Source organism: Adelges cooleyi, unplaced genomic scaffold (assembly GCF_023614345.1).
Source record: "Adelges cooleyi isolate 19-005CV unplaced genomic scaffold, UGA_ACOO_1.1 ACOO_flye_CR_arks_rails_tigmint_CR_PRNA_651, whole genome shotgun sequence".
NCBI lineage: Eukaryota > Metazoa > Arthropoda > Insecta > Hemiptera > Adelgidae > Adelges > Adelges cooleyi.
The window spans coordinates 13,505,605-13,521,699 of NW_026096352.1; the positions used below are offsets into that span (position 1 = coordinate 13,505,605).

At 29.5% G+C, this 16,095-nt stretch overlaps 2 protein-coding genes across 21 annotated transcripts in view; one reads left to right on the forward strand and one right to left on the reverse strand.

Moving 5' to 3' along the window:
* The window catches only part of LOC126844870 (beta-TrCP-like), a 29,400-nt gene that overhangs the window by 9,556 nt on the left and 3,749 nt on the right, over nucleotides 1-16,095 (reverse strand). The window contains exons 5-13 of one of the 19 annotated variants that reach the window (XR_007686645.1): nucleotides 4,857-5,027; nucleotides 3,227-3,418; nucleotides 2,872-3,134; nucleotides 2,616-2,726; nucleotides 2,473-2,551; nucleotides 2,188-2,395; nucleotides 1,844-1,959; nucleotides 1,401-1,700; nucleotides 442-520 (exon numbers count right to left, since the gene is read on the reverse strand). The exons of 3 other annotated variants lie outside the window; for them this stretch is intronic. Coding sequence is in view for 5 of the 16 variants with exons in the window: in XM_050583313.1 (XP_050439270.1) it covers nucleotides 2,165-2,395; nucleotides 2,473-2,551; nucleotides 2,616-2,726; nucleotides 2,872-3,134; nucleotides 3,227-3,418; nucleotides 4,857-5,027 (1,047 nt within the window). In the remaining 11 variants the exon portion in view is untranslated. Of the gene's footprint in view, nucleotides 1-441; nucleotides 521-610; nucleotides 1,701-1,843; nucleotides 2,396-2,472; nucleotides 2,552-2,615; nucleotides 2,727-2,871; nucleotides 3,135-3,226; nucleotides 3,419-4,856; nucleotides 5,028-13,675; nucleotides 13,898-13,968; nucleotides 14,177-14,255; nucleotides 14,335-14,404; nucleotides 14,516-14,666; nucleotides 14,930-15,000; nucleotides 15,193-16,095 lie in introns of those variants that run through there. 15 more of the 19 variants (XR_007686646.1, XR_007686644.1, XR_007686643.1 and 12 more) reach the window with 15 other exon arrangements.
* LOC126844869 (protein DENND6B) lies at nucleotides 5,922-9,317 on the forward strand. Of its 2 annotated transcripts, none has more exons than XM_050583310.1 (8): nucleotides 5,922-6,391; nucleotides 6,465-6,734; nucleotides 7,192-7,377; nucleotides 7,495-7,727; nucleotides 7,794-7,984; nucleotides 8,071-8,321; nucleotides 8,384-8,596; nucleotides 8,661-9,317. In XM_050583310.1, the coding sequence occupies exons 1-8, from the start codon at nucleotides 6,278-6,280 to the stop codon at nucleotides 8,871-8,873; spliced, it is 1,671 nt and encodes a 556-aa protein (XP_050439267.1). In that variant the 5' UTR covers nucleotides 5,922-6,277; the 3' UTR covers nucleotides 8,874-9,317. The 2 variants fall into 2 exon arrangements, with proteins under 2 accessions (XP_050439267.1, XP_050439266.1); XM_050583309.1 differs by having other exon boundaries at nucleotides 5,924-6,391; nucleotides 8,050-8,321.

Here is a 16,095-nt window from a genome sequence, read left to right on the forward strand (position 1 = left end):
AAAATGTTGACTGGTCTAAAGCTAGTTTTGGATAATTACTTTTAAAGTTATTTCAGTTTAAAGTCTCGGTTGGAAGGTGGAGAGTAATACAAGCTGTGGTCTTTATAGCCAAAAATATTCGCTAGAACAAAGTTATTTCATTCGTCAGGTCTTAGTGAGACACCTTAAATTAATTTATGACGGAATTGTCAAATGAACAGACATTAGAGTTTATTTCTCTGTACGAGATGAACACGTGTATTTAGAATCCCTAAGATGCATTGCATAAAATTCGAAATGCTGTTAACGATGCATGACTTATGACAGAGAATATATTAAAATATTATCAGCACCGATTGCACAGTTTTGGATTAAAGGAAAACAGAAAAAAAGATTCACTGATAGCTACTTATCGTCAATCTGTTCAAATACGTGTATTTTTTTTTCATAAAATATTTAACAAAGACGTTTTCTTGAAATAAAGTTATTTTTTTGTTAAAAGCTTGCGACTTGACATTAAAATATAATCAGTCGATTATCTCTGAAATAAAAGTAATACTATTATTTACATAATATTTAATACTAAAATTAAAAATTCGGATGTTGGAATAGATGTTGTGTTGCAACTAAATATTTGACAGTAATTTATTCGTCATTGATAGTATACACAATTATAATATATTAACAATATGAATAATATCAATGTTTGTATTATACAACTTTTTTTAGCTAATACTAAGTAAAGAATCAACCTATAAAATAAAAAATAAAATTACAACTTTTTGTATGATTAATAATACACCGTTTAATAAATATATAATTAAAGCTAAATATCTAACAATAGGCATCTTGTCACGGTACATTTTTCCGTTAGTTGTAAAATATTCAGTGAATGAATTTCTTTTGCTTCATCTCCTGATTTGGGTATTTTACGAATTGGCAACATATAGTTTTCGTTATCAAAAGAACCCGTAGCTGAATATTTCATAGAAGACGTTCTACTTTTACAATGTAGTAAAATACAAGCCGTAATAATATTCGACACTTATTGAGGCTGAAGAAGCATTGGTATGCCATTCATAAGAAGTTGAAGGGATCATTTTTTTTTTAAATTAAAAAAAAATGTTAACAATTGATTGGTTTTACTTTAACAATTCTGATTTATATAGGGACATAGATGATTGTTCATTTATTAATAGTGAAAACAACGAGGACAATATCGGAAGTGAAATTTATGATATTATTATTTAAAACCCACTTAATTTATACTTTAATGAGTTCAGTAAAAAAAAATCTAAATATGCAGGTTAACTGAAGTGTTTATATTTTATTTAAAGTAGGTCCTAATTTATTTTACATGGAGTTGTAATTTTAGTTTTCATAAATTTCATTTTTATCAACTTAATTCAATTATTTTTTACCTTTATTTCATTTTTCGAAACATGTATGAAAGCATTACACACTTCAAGTATAGTATTGGTTACTAGTTGGTTAGATACCTTGAACAAATATGATAAATTGACAAAACTGTCTTTGGATGCTAAAGACCATAAGGTAACCTCCATAGATTTAGACTTCCACATATTTGTATCCTGCTTTTAAATTAATGGACCTAATTTATGAGCAGGAACTCTTAGGTCCTTAGCCGAATTCTACAAAAGTTTTTAAATTTGCCTGATGCTTTGCAATTTATGTCTTCCAACATACTTGAAGCGCAGTATCTAAAAATAAATAAATACATTACGAAAATTTATATTACATTATTGATAATAAGTCTAATTTTAATTATAATAATTATTTTATATACATAGTTCCTGCTTTATTTTATACCTTAAAATCTTAATTAAAACTTATAAACACTTACTTTTTTCAACTTTTATTTATTGATAGGGTCCACCATCTTCATTTGGATTCCTTCTTTAAATGTGCACACATGAAAGTATCTGCCGCATAAACAGCGTCGTCATTGTCTATTTTGATCTGGCAGTGTTTATACAAGGATACACAAATGAACACAAGTTTATACAACTGCCAAGTACCGAAGAATACATGAGCCGCGTGGGAACGATTCGATTGTTAAATCAATATATTGGCAAGGAACTCGGTGAGCTTCCTCCATGACGATGATCGTAAAGTATATGAATCGTGTGGGACCAGCTTAACACAAACTAAATTATATACTCAATTAAAAAGTAATCAAACTTGTACCTAAAGGCTGTTGCAGTATAGGTGGAAAGGAATTCGTTGAATGTGACGCGGGTAATGCGCGTGCCTCCGCGTTATTTGATGGGCCTGCTGCCATATTAGTTGTGTCATTGTAGTTCAAGAAGTCCCAAATAAGTATGGTATCATCATGCGAGGAACTTACAATTTGGAACTCGTCAAACTGGAGTCGAAACACTCGTCCTGTGTGCTCCTGCCGGAGAAAAAATGTCTCTTTTAATTACAATTAAATAGAAATTTATAAAATCATATGTTGTGTGAAATGCTTACCATGAGAGTATACATACAAAGTGTAGATGAAAGAGCTAGAGGGTCTAACGCCGCAACTAAGTTCCACACTTTTATTGTTCTATGGATTACAACATAAGCTATTATACCCCAAGCAGTAATAAAGAATATATTTTCTCACATACCCATCGTAAGATCCACTAACAATTCTCTTATTATCGAACCTAATACATCGTACCAGGTCTTCATGACCTTCGAGTACTCTTAAACAAGCACCATTTTCAACATCCCATAATCTATAACATTTAGCAGGAAAATACTTAATAAATTAATGATAAATGATCTTCATAATCAGACGTGTGCAAGATTGATACTTTTTTAACAAGATATTTTAAATTCTGTTGGGTACATCTCTGATGAAAATTAGGAATCGAGAAGTACCTGATGGTTTTATCTCCACTACCGCTGAGTACCAAACGGTCTCTATACTGAAGACAGGCAATACCACGTTCATGACCGATTAGGGTTCGTACAAATTCACAATTGGATGAATTCCATACTTTAATCGTACGGTCTCCAGAAGCAGAAACGATATACTTGTTGTTAAAATCGACATCGTTTACTGCAGCTTGATGTCCGATTAACTCACAACGCAAGTTCATTTCACTGGACGATACCCTGTCCCATACGGCAATTGATCGATCCTATGTGATGGTACAAATTTAAATACAGTCAATGTCATCTAGGCAAGATGTTAATAGTATAATGAATGCTGTGAATATGTAAATGTACATACTTTTGAACTAGTCACCATCATGGTACTGTTAAATCTCAAGTTTAAAACTGATTCAGAATGGTGTACCAAAGTGTTTATTATTTCACCAGTTGCAACGTTCCATATACGTAATGTGCCGTCACTGGAGCCACTAATAATCACTTTGTCATCATATTGCAAGCACAAGACTGCTCCAGTGTGGCCAGTTAATACCTAAAAATTGGTTAAACTTTTAGTTTGTTTTTCACAACATTTCACAATTAATACAATTTGATGTATGATATTTTAATGATTTGAACAGGTATTAAATATAAAATAAATTATTACAATATTAAAAACACAAAAATATTAATAAAAACTGTATCATAATTTATTTTACCTTTATAAAAATTAGGTATAACCTTATGATTACATAATTTGCAAATATTTTTAAGCCAAGCGCAATAATTGTGCTTTCTATTAGAAAATAAAATTTTTTTTTAATTTGTTGTCAAAAATATCTTTGGCTAGACTGATAAGAAGAATATTGCAGTGCCCAATAGAAGACAAAAATATCACAAGACTACCAAAAGAAAGTAAAAGAAAACTGAAAGTCTTTTTAATAAATAAAATATGGAATAATGAAAATTAAAAAGCTAATAATCATGACCGCTGGGAAAGTTTTGTAAAAGCAGCAAAAGTCTAATTGGCTTGTAAAGAAAAAAACAGCTCACCAAATTCTAGAAAATATTTTCTAGCCCAGTATTTTGAAAATTAATAATAACTTAATTAAATTTTATAGTATACAAATTAAATTTTTTAACATAGAATTATTATTATGATATTTAATACAAGACTCTTTTTTACAATAAGAAAGAAATCTAAACATTGTCTTTTTAATTCTTATAATAATAAGTTTAAGAATACCCTATTATGTTACATAAATTCAAGTAAACTATTATCACATTACATTGTTATTAAAATTTAAATATCTACATAAAAAACCTAATTTTTTTAAAATAAATAAAAATACCTGAACGTTATTTTTAATGCTTCTAAATTTAAGATTTAATTAGATAGTATAAATGTATTGATAAATATATTATATAATTAAGAAGTATAAATGTATAATAATAAGGTGTAGTATATGAATAATAAATAGAGGTTGGCAAAATTAGCTTTAGTTTTGTTTAATAAACACAATAAGAGCAATTTAATTAAAATGTGACCTTATTATCCAGATTTATTACAAATTCGATATATAATGATATTTAAACCATTGAAAATTTTCAAATTTTTTAAATATTCTGTATTAATAAATCCACGAGACTCAATTCAAAATTGCAACTGAAAAGTTATTTAATCATGTACTATTAATTAAATAAATGAAAATATAGCATTTATAAAATAATTTAAATGTATCAAGTGTTAGAAATACGCCATCAATGAGTTTTAAAAATAAATAATATTAAAATAGTTATTTATTATGTGTTAAAATGTTTTCACATTTAAGTGTAATTCAGCCTCAACATATCCATTATATAATTTTAAATAATTTACCCCAAATAAACTGCAATAATTAAAAATATCATGTGAGAAACAATTTGTTTAAGTTAATGTATTATCACTTATAAGATATATATATATATGTATTATAAAACATAGCTATTACCTTAGTACATTGTAATGTATTTTTATCCCATATTTTTATAATATTATCACATGTTCCAGAGACTATTTTTTCATCATCATATTGCAAACAGTAAACGCCATTTGAGTTTTCTGACTGGCAATTAATCCTTTTCAAAACAAAATTTCCAGTTTGCCAATTTGTTTCTAAGCTCTGTAAGAAAAAAAAACAATATTTATTGGGTTTAACCTAAGCTGTTTCTTTCTATATCAAGTCTCATTTAATAAAGCGAGTATAAGACAACATAAAGCCATTGTTTAAGAACACAGTTTAACAAAATAGCTGTAATGTATTATCTTTGAGTACATAGGTATTGTTAAATATGTTATACATATTATTCATATTATTCTCATTTTTCAATGATCATATCACATGTTAATGAAGAGGAATAGGTTTTTTGAGACTGTAGGCTTGAGAAACATTACCCAAGCACGAAAGAGCTTACCTATTTGCCTTTACGTCTATACTTTAACCAAGGCAATTCTTTGTCGTAATAGTGATAGAACTATGGTATAGTTTTCATAATATGGTCTTGATAATAAAAACAGACACCGCTAAGTGTCACTCATTAGCTAAGTACCCTACGTAAATGCGTTACAAAGTTTAGTATAGCGTTGGAAATGTCGTATTAAATTAAAACAATCGCACTTTTTTTTTGTGTACTTGAAAAGAAAAAACATCTCTTCTATACAGACTATTCTGTGATTATTTAATAATGGTCTAATTACCATGTCGATAACTATTTCACTTTCCATCATATTAGCGGGTAAATACAAATTTATACTTTGATTTTTAAAAATTCAATTATAATCTAGCAGTTAGGCTATCAGGACTCGGGACCTATTCTCCGTGGTGCAGCAATCGGTAAACTCGTAATTTACAACAGTCGTTACTCGTCTGTCTAATTTAAAAACTAGATAATAGCTCTTTGGCTGCCGTGTAAGGTGAACATTATACCTACGGGCTACCACAAACTACAAAGGAAACCCGACAGGAAATAACAAAATCGTTTTATCAACGTTCATATTTTGTTGATAGCTGATAACCAAACAATCACCCGTCAATCGTTATCAAAGCTAGAAAATATTTACAAACCGATTTGTATTTCCTGTTAACTATTGTTTAGCTTGATCAGTTTTTAGTATTTTAACGCATCATGTACAACTTTTAACGTTTAAAAAAAGAAAGGAGCTAACGTACATCAACATTTGACCACTTTAAGTATATACTTATGATGAATTAGATCGGTGAATATTACATTGAAGAGGCCTGTAATAATCGACGATAATTAGCCGCAAACGTTTAGGTGCCATCAATTAGGTTTTTATATATTTTTATTGATTTTTTTTTAATGTCAATCAATACAAATTTTGGGATTATTTCCCTATGACGTGTACATTAACATGGCCAACTCTGTTGACGAGAATCTATTTGACGACAAAATCGGAGTGTTGTCTGATTGGATCAAGGGCATCTGCGTAGTTACGTTTGATTTGGAGTTTGGACAAGCGTTGGAGGTATAGCCAAAATCTGAATATAATTCTAATTATATTATGCTTTAATTTTGCTTACATGCATTTTGATTTTTAGCTAGTTTATCCCAACAATGTTGTTTTGTCCGAAGATGACAAGACTAATCTGTGTTACTTGGCGTTTCCCGATTCCAACTCTGGCTGCATGGGCGATACACAATTTCACGTGAAAATAAAGTGTACGCCCCCTCAGACCCTAAGTCAACGTCATATCAACTATAATACTAAATGTCCAGTCTTCCTTCAAGCAGACCATCGCTGTTTGTATGGGTTTGTGTTTTTTCGACAAATCAAAGATCTTACTCTGCCAAGAGGTTACTTCCAAAAAGTATGTTTATTTGTATTTAATTATTTTACTAGTTACCACTTCTCTCCCCCTTTTTTAAAATCTCTTGTAGAATCTGTTGCACTGTTTACAAGATTTGAAAAACTCAATGTTGAATATTATAAATAAGCTGTAGCTGCTGTTTGTATTAGTTGCACATAAATGAGTTACAAAATCATTAAATTGTTAAAATGAGTTATTAGCATGCAACACTCACTTGTTTTTATATAAATTACCAAGTTCTGTTTGGATTCTAATAATACTATAAAGGAGACGTCTATTAACTGTCAATTGGACAAAAGCAATCATAGGCCATTGTTAAATTATAAATATTGCATTCTTTAATGAATAAATTAAAACAAAATGAATGTATACATACTATTGTATTTAAGACAAGTTAAAGTTTTATTTTACTTTTATCACACTAATTGTATTTATTGTTTTTTTTTTTTATGTTTAGAGTGTAATTATACTCTCCCATTTGCCATTTATTAGTCTTTTCTCGGAAGTTTGTGGTACAATAGCACCAGAATATTTTAAACATGGAATTACTGGTGTAGAAGTAGCCTGGCATGATATTCAACAATGGCCAGAATTATATGCCGGCGAAACTGTTAGTTTGCCATTATTAGGAATCGTCTTGCAGGTAATTATTTTTGTACACAATTTGTTTATAATTTGGAACCACTATTTTTATTAACAAGTAGATGAATTGAATAATAAGCAAAATTTGTTGACATTTCAAATACGTAACATTTTGTAGGCTCAATTGATATGTGATAACAACAAAATGTGCAGCTCGTCAAATTCAATGGTTCCTGACTACCAATTGCCGGTAGTAGTGTCGTCTCTCTATGAGCTAAATACGTTTGAATGTTTCTCATCGATTGTTACTCAAGTGCAACTTTTATGGGAACTTGTGTTGATATCAGAGCCTATCGTCGTCATGGCCTCGTCTCCGTCGTACTGTTCACAAGTTGTTCAGGCTTTAGTCAGGTAATTAAAACGGTCAATATCTAATAATTGCACAAGCTCGAATGATTTCAATTAATAACGTTTCAGCCTAATCGTACCTTTGGCGTATCATGGAGATTACAGACCATACTTTACGATTCACGATAATGAATTCAAAGAGTATATGAGTAAAACATTGAACCCACCTCCCATAATTCTTGGTGTTACGAATCCTTATTTTTCAAAAACATTACAACACTGGCCGCACATAGTGAGAGTTATGGAAACGACAAAAAAAGGTGAGATCTATCTTGCAATCTTAAACACGAAGTGTTAATTTTGTATTTACTGTGTTTTAATTCAGACACTCCATTTAAAAATAAAGTTAGAAAAGGATCGAGTCTCAAAATTTTAGATGCCAAACCAGGCGTGTACACTCAGTACAAACCATTCTTGCAAAAAGACAAGTCATTTGTAAAAAAACTTATTAGAGGAATGCAGAATAAAAGACCGGAAGAAGTGCAGTCGGCTTTGTTGCGAAGACATTTTCTAGAATTGACACAAAGCTTTATGATTCCACTCGAACGATACATGTCGTCGTTGATGCCCCTACAAAGGAATATATCTCCTTTTAAAGTATGCAGCTGTTCCATTGTTTTAATATTTCTATTTAACAAACTACACGATTTTGTTTTAAGGCTGCGCCTAAACCTTGGCCCTTTAATCCTGATAACTTTATGGCAAGTCTAGAGTATGCTGGACCCCAGCTAACTTGTGGGCTCAAAGGAGATTGGAAAGGACTTTATAAGCAATTCTTTAGATCGCCAAATTTCAACGGCTGGTATAACGTTCGCTATAATGAAATGATGATGAAACTTCAAATACTGCAAATCGAAGCACTTTCCAGCGTGGTAAGTAAAAATTATAAAAAGTGTAATTTGTATTTTTATTTTAATAAATTGTGCTTGGTTTTAGGACATAAACAAGTGGTTAGAAGGTAAACAAGAGGTGGAAATTGTTGACATGATTCTGAAAATACGCGAGAAACTAGTTGAATGTGAAAGCAAAGGATATCCGTTAAACAAGAAAATCAAAGATCAATTGAAAATTAAAATGGATGACATCATAAGTTCATTACCTGACGATTTAAAAAACGTTTTATCGAATAAAAACTCAATTAGCAGATGAATTATTTTCGTAGGTTTTCTGATTATAGGAAATAATTTGTATGTAATTTTTAAACGTATGCCATCACATTACCGATTGTGTTTATACTCATCTATATTTTGTGAATGTATACCAATCGATATTTCTTTTTTGTTATTTATTATTAATTTTTTTTTTTTTTATATATATAAACCTAGTAATGTAATTTTTATTGATTGAATGATCCTCCACGTTAATTTTAAAAATTAAAGTTTAAGTACAACTATCAAATAGAAGTGTTATATTTAACTCTAGTTATTAGACTTAAGCTCTTAAAACCAGTAATCGTGCTCAAAGAGAGGTGATATGGGAAGTGCTATATCCCCCATTGACTTTTAAAATAAAAGGAATTGTATTGTTTTGATCAATAATCTTAAGTTAACTGCATTTTTTTAAATGTTTAATCAAAATCATACTTGCATAACAGCGACGAAATAATTATTTTATTAAACAAATAGAAAAATGAAGTAAACTAAATTTCTTATATGATATATACATTTTTATTTACAAAATAAGATCTATATTTTTTTATTTAATACTTGCAAATACCCCACTGGTAGTTTGTTGTATTTTAACGTTTTGAATTTTGATTTCAGCACAGATTAGATCTGTGATTTCAGTTTTAGTTTACACCTATCTATAATTATATAATTTATGATACTCTTGTCGCTTTGATTTACAAACGTATCTACTAGCTAGAGGCTACTATCTAGTACCTACCATGACAAAATAATTATAAGACATAGGCATTTCATAAATCATAATTTATGCTTATGCGTTTGTTATCGCTCATCAGATTTTATCAATTGAAAGTTACATCCAGAGCTACCAACGCGATCTATCCAAAAGTCGTCAGTCAAGAAAACATGCAATATTGTTATACTACATTCAGAAAACCAACATCGAATTCTCGCATGTAATCAAAATGTGCAATACGTACTGTATATAATAGTGTTTCATTCTTAGACCAAACAGGTGACTAGACGATTCTGGTAGAAATTCCGAATTCGTACCAGTTGGAAATAATTTAAATACGTCTAAAATATATAAAAATATACAAAGTAATTTAGAAATATTAAAAAAATGAATAATAACATGAAAATATAATAATATTCCCTCATAAGTAAATAATTTGTCTGCAAACTTGTGTTACAAAATCAACAGAGAAATATGCAACGGCTTGTTTGCGCGGTATCTATCGCTGATAAGTGACTCGTCCCTAACAAAAACGATTTTTTTTTTGCTAGAAAACGTATTTTAAATCTTTAACTTTTCAACCATCGAAACGAACTCTTCGTTATTGGCACTGTTATAAGGCTAGAGCCTTATTTTGACCTAGTCAAAAGTTGTAAAAGGAAAGAAACTAACTTCTATAACTATACCTCGATTTCAAAATCAAGAAAATCACTCTAAAAAATTTTAAATGTTTAAATTAACATCTCCAAATTTGGTTGGGGTATTTTTGAGACGAACCTCATCTATCTGCGGTAACCCCCCCCCCCCCAAACAATTAACCCTTTTTTTATTTCAACTTTTAAGTGTGTTTTCGGACTTGAACGTCAGAAAATTTGACTGGTGGTGAATTTGATGTGTACTTTTAAAGTATAAGTCCATAGACGTATTTAGGGGGGCAGGGGGGGCTTGGGCCCCGGGTGGTAAATTTTGGAGAGCATTTTGATATAATATGGTAGGTCATTTGGGTGATAAAAAAAGTAATGATACTAATAAATGTATTATTGTAGTTTTCATTTGTCACGAAACATGCATTGAAAATACGATAGAAAAGTATATTGTAGTTTGAGAATTAAGATACACAGAATATGGCCGCCCAAAAATATTTCGTAGACATGTTTAAACGGTCGTGCCAACTGCCAGTAATAATAATCTTTGTTCGTAACGTTTATGTACTCGTAATCTATTATCTATGTTCGTAATCACAAACAAACAAAAAAAGATTTGTAACCATATGTAGAAAGTGCGTTACGAATTTTTGTTTCTTGTCCTACCTACATCTAACTATTCTGCTGAGAGGTCTTTTTCAGTCATAAAAAGAGTCAAGTCCTACTTGAGATCAAATACTACAGACAAAAGGCTAATTCTTTGGCTGTTTTAACTATAGAGTCAGATTTAACAAAGAAGTTAGATTATGATGATATCATTGATACGCTCGGCGTAAATTCTACTGCTTTTGCTCGCCTTTTAATGGCGTTTTTTATTGAAAAAGCTCGTCGTAAACATTTTTAATATTCTTTCACATATGGGGAATTTTATACATTAAGGGATTTTTTTTTTAAACGTTGTCATTTAACCTATTACATTTAGGTTTTTTGTATAATTAATAATAAATATACCTAATATAATTATGTAATATGTACTTCAATAAATGTATTTTTACTTGCTTTTCTTTAGCTCGCTAACACGTACGTACGTACGTTTGTACGGGTATTTTTCAAATCTTGCAAAATTAATTTAACCCACTTCCCGATGTTTTATAGGGCTGAAACTTGGTACAGACACTCGTCTTAGATGACAATACAATATCCTGTAATCATATTGAGACTCGGACATCCAGGTCGCCCTACACAGGGCCAAATGTGGGGGTCATTTCACTAAAATTTCATATTTTTCCAAATCTTCTAAAATTAATTTAGTAATCTATTCAGCAATTATTAAATACCTTAATAGGACTAAAAAGTAAAAAAACAAATTTAAAAAAAACTTTTTTAAAAACATGCTTTTCTAAAAAAAAAAAATAGTAAAAAGTGAACTAAAAAGTAAAAAATAATTTTATTACAAGAACATTTTACCAATCAATTCTAGCATATTTTATTTAAAATGTCAATTACTTTGAAAACAACCGAAAATTAATTTTTGACTAAAAAGAAAAGCGTGGGCCCTATTCAACAAAGTCCCTAAAAAAATTTATCAGATAATGTTTTATAATGTAAGTTTTCTTGTAATTTAAATTTGGGTGAATATTAGTGTGTGACACATACATTTCTTAATACTTAACTCAATAAATTTGGACTTTGTTGAATAACGCCCACGCTTTTCTTTTTAGTCAAAAATTAATTTTCGATTGTTTTCAAAGTAATTAACATTTTAAATAAAATATGCTACAATTGATTGGTAAAATGTTCTTGTAATAAAATTATTTTTAGTTTTTAATTCACTTTTTACTATTTTTTTTTTTAGAAAAGCATGTTTTTAAGAACTTTTTTTTTTATATACACCTAATATACCTTTCAGATTAGGAGTGTATTGGTTTCACTATCATGTGTTTTTTTTTTACAAATACACCTATTGATGAAGAAATATAGGTTGGGAAGGGGGTGTTTATTTTTCTTACCTGGGGCGCAAAATTCCTAAATACGTCTCTGAGTATAACCATTTACACCTGACACAAAATAAACAAAATATCAACAAAAACGAAATAAGGAAAAATGTCTACATTATCTATGAGATAACGATATCTTCTTATTCTTTCATTAGTTATATCTAACACTATACCTTACGGCTTACTTATACTTAAATAAAAATGTTAATTTTTATTCGGTGGTAAATATGGTCAAGCAATAAATTATGTTTGTTATACAAATCGGTTTGATTGGCTTTAATCAAACCAAATGGTGTTCTGTTCGCTTAACTTTCAAGTCATTTATTTTTATTTTCTGAATTTCAAACGGGTATCACAATGAATATAGAATATTTTGTACTTTTTTTTAAGACAATGAAATGTATGCGCAGGTCCCACATTATATTGGCCCGACGCAAACCTTAAAGCGATTTCATCGACGACGTGCGCAACGCTGATGTCCTATGAGCGACTTATCGATTAAACCGTACTTTACCAAACTAAATAAATGTATGAAACAATTGTAGGTTTACCAACATACGCCAAATAATATATATTTTACGACAGACGAAAAGTTTTAAGTTTAGTCATAGTTTACATGGTGCTTTTTTCGAAAACTAACGGAGGCTCAAGATGTTAATGACAGTTAGTTAATAATCATAATTATAATGATAATATCGCAATAATGATAATTAGTGTAAAAAAGATGCCTAGGGTTTCTAAAATATAACTCTACCTATTAGTTTTTGCCTTGGGTATATCTAGACTGACTGTTCACCGAGTAATTAGCAAAAAACAATTTTATTATTTGTATACTTACAACAAGTTTTAATTGTTCTAGTGCATAATTCAATTAATTGACTTGGCCTAAACATTTTTTTTACACATTACATATGAATGAAAAAAAAAAAGTTAAAATTTAGTTATTGGCTATAACTTTCCAAAAATTTCTCCGGCAAAAGCTGACTTCACCATTGTTATTTATTATTTTGTTTACTAAAAACATAAAAAAAACCAATATGTTTTTCAAATAAAATGTTTATTTCATATCAATAATTATATAAGTTTTACACACAATCACTCTTATATAGACAATTTTTTTTTTGGAATTTATTCAAATAAAGAACACAATACTGCATGTTATTAAATTTATAGTACAAACAAAATCAAGTAGGTTATAAACATGTCCTGTAACCTAAAACTAAAACGAAGGAACACAATGTTGTTTAACAAAATAAAGTTTATGAAGGAAAGCAAGAAGTGTCATTATGCTCGTCTGATATATTATATTGTTAAAAAATTATTAACGAAAAATCACAGACGTTTTGATTAAATTAAACAATAAATTTTAAGCAGCATTAAAAACACTCGATAATTTGCATTAAACCGAAGAAATATCAATTGTATACATAATATACGATTCGATAAAAATACTTAAGAACATTGGCACAGTTATATTCAGAAGTTTTTATATTTAATGTTGTATTTTAAATATAAATATAAATATTTTAAAGTATAATATATAATATAGTTAATAAATACAAAAAGAGAAAAAGATGAGATAAGTATTTAATTTATCATTTTTTTAGACGATATTCACAGCAAGTACTTAACTTGTACTCGGTCGATCAAGGATGGGATCACTCAACATCTAAACATATACAATAAATAAGTATAACACAAACTATATTTTATATTCAACTAAAGAGAAAACAATTTTACCTAAAGGCTCTGGTGGTGGCGAAGGACGAAAAATGTTTCCATGTTGATTGGGTAATGCTTGTACCTCTGCGTTATTTGATGGGCCTGCTGCCATATTAGTTGTGTCATTGTAATTCAAGAAGTCCCAAATAAGTATGTTATCATCATGCGAGGAGCTTACAATTTGGAACTCGTCAAACTGGAGTCGAAACACTCGTCCCGTGTGCTCCTGCCGGACAATAAATACCTCCTCTCTTAATCACGAAAAAAATAAATTCATAAAAGCATATGCTGTGCGAAACCCTTACCATGAGTGTGCGAATACAAAGCGTACTTGATGGAGTTAGAGGGTCTAACGCCGCAACTAAGTTCCACACTTTGATTTTTCTATGGGTTAAAACATAAACTATTATACCCCAAGCCAAAGCAATCATAATGATTATTATTTCTCACATACCCATCATAAGCTCCACTAACGATTCTTTTACTGTCGAACCTAATACATCGCACCAGTTCTTCATGACCTTCGAGTACTCTTAAACAAGCGCCGTACTCAATATCCCACAATCTATAACAATTAACAGGAATAAACATAATAAGTTAACAATAAATGAACAGTACCTTCATAATCTGAGGTGTGCATGATTGATACTTTTTTAACAAGATATTTTTGGTTTTATTGGGTACATCTCTGTCCATAAGTAGCTATCATGAAGTACCTGATGGTGTTGTCTGAACTACCGCTGACTACCAAACGATCTCTATACTGAAGACAGGCAATGCCGCGTTTATGACCGTTTAGGGTTTTTAAAAATTCACAACTGGATGAATTCCACACTTTAATCGTACGGTCTCCAGAAGCAGAAACGATATATTTATCATCAAAATCTACAACATTCACTGCTGCACGATGTCCGACTAACACACGACGTAAGTTCATTTCACTAGACGACAACTTGTCCCATACAGCTATTGATCGATCCTATAAGATACAAAATATAATACAGTCAATGTCAACATGTTAATAGTGTAACATCCAATGAATGCACTAACTTTTGAACAAGTCACCATCATGTCATTGTTAAATCTCAAGTGTAAAACTGCTTCAGTATGGTGTACCAAAGTGTTTACTGTTTCACCAGTTGCAATGTTCCACATACGTAATGTGCCGTCACTGGAGCCACTAATAATCACTTTGTCATCGTATTGCAAGCACAAGACTGAGCCAGTGTGGCCAGCTAATACCTAAAAATTGGTTAAACTTTTAGTTTGTTTTTCACAACATTTCATAATTAATACAATTTGATTTATGATATTTTAATGATTTGAATAGGTATTCAATACAAAATAAATATTTACAATACCAACAACCAAAAACTTGCAATAAAAACTTCATCACAAATAATTTTACACATATCAATTATTTTGATCATCAACAAAAATTAGGTATGAATTTGTTGATTACATAAGTTATAAATATTTTTGAATAATGCGCATTAGTATTTTCTATTATAATATAAATTGATTGTCTTAAGGGAAAAAACCCAGTTATTTATTAAGATACATTTAAGTTGTTTCAATTTGATTAGAAATTAATTTAGTTGTCTTGCATGCTTTTAAATTACTTTATTTTTGCAGTATAAAAAGCTTCTTCAGTAGAACAAAAACTCTTAACAGCTTTAATTTTCAATATGTTAGAGTTATTTTTTAAACAAAGAGTTGTAACGTTTTCGTTAAAAAACAGCTTAAAAATCAATAAAATATCAAATTTGTATTAATTTGGCAAGTAATTGGACAATAACATTTAATTTTGTAAATTGTAGCAGTTTGTATAAATACACCAAATTTACCATTCTCAAACGGAATTTAAAGTTTTATACAGATTTATAAAAATATAAAACTATCGGATTAAACACATAAAACAGTCATTGTCATTTTAGTTTCGATAATATAAATTTAAGAATACTCTATTGTATTGTCTAAATCTAATTAAACTATTACTTGTTTTATAATATTATTAAAATTTGAAGACCTACCTCAAAAAACCTGTTTTAAAAATAAATAAAAATGTCTAAAAATTATTTTTAGAGCTTGTATTTTTAAGATTTAATAAGATAATATTAAACAATTGATAAATAAATTATTCAG

Coding starts and splice junctions, on each gene's coding strand:
- LOC126844869 (XM_050583309.1), top strand. CDS start 6,278: ATGGCCAACTCTGTTGACGAGAATCTATTTGACGACAAAATCGGAGTG. Junction 7,728..7,793: donor GTTGTTCAGGCTTTAGTCAG/GTAATTAAAACG, acceptor ATAACGTTTCAG/CCTAATCGTACCTTTGGCGT. Junction 8,322..8,383: donor GGAATATATCTCCTTTTAAA/GTATGCAGCTGT, acceptor TTTTGTTTTAAG/GCTGCGCCTAAACCTTGGCC.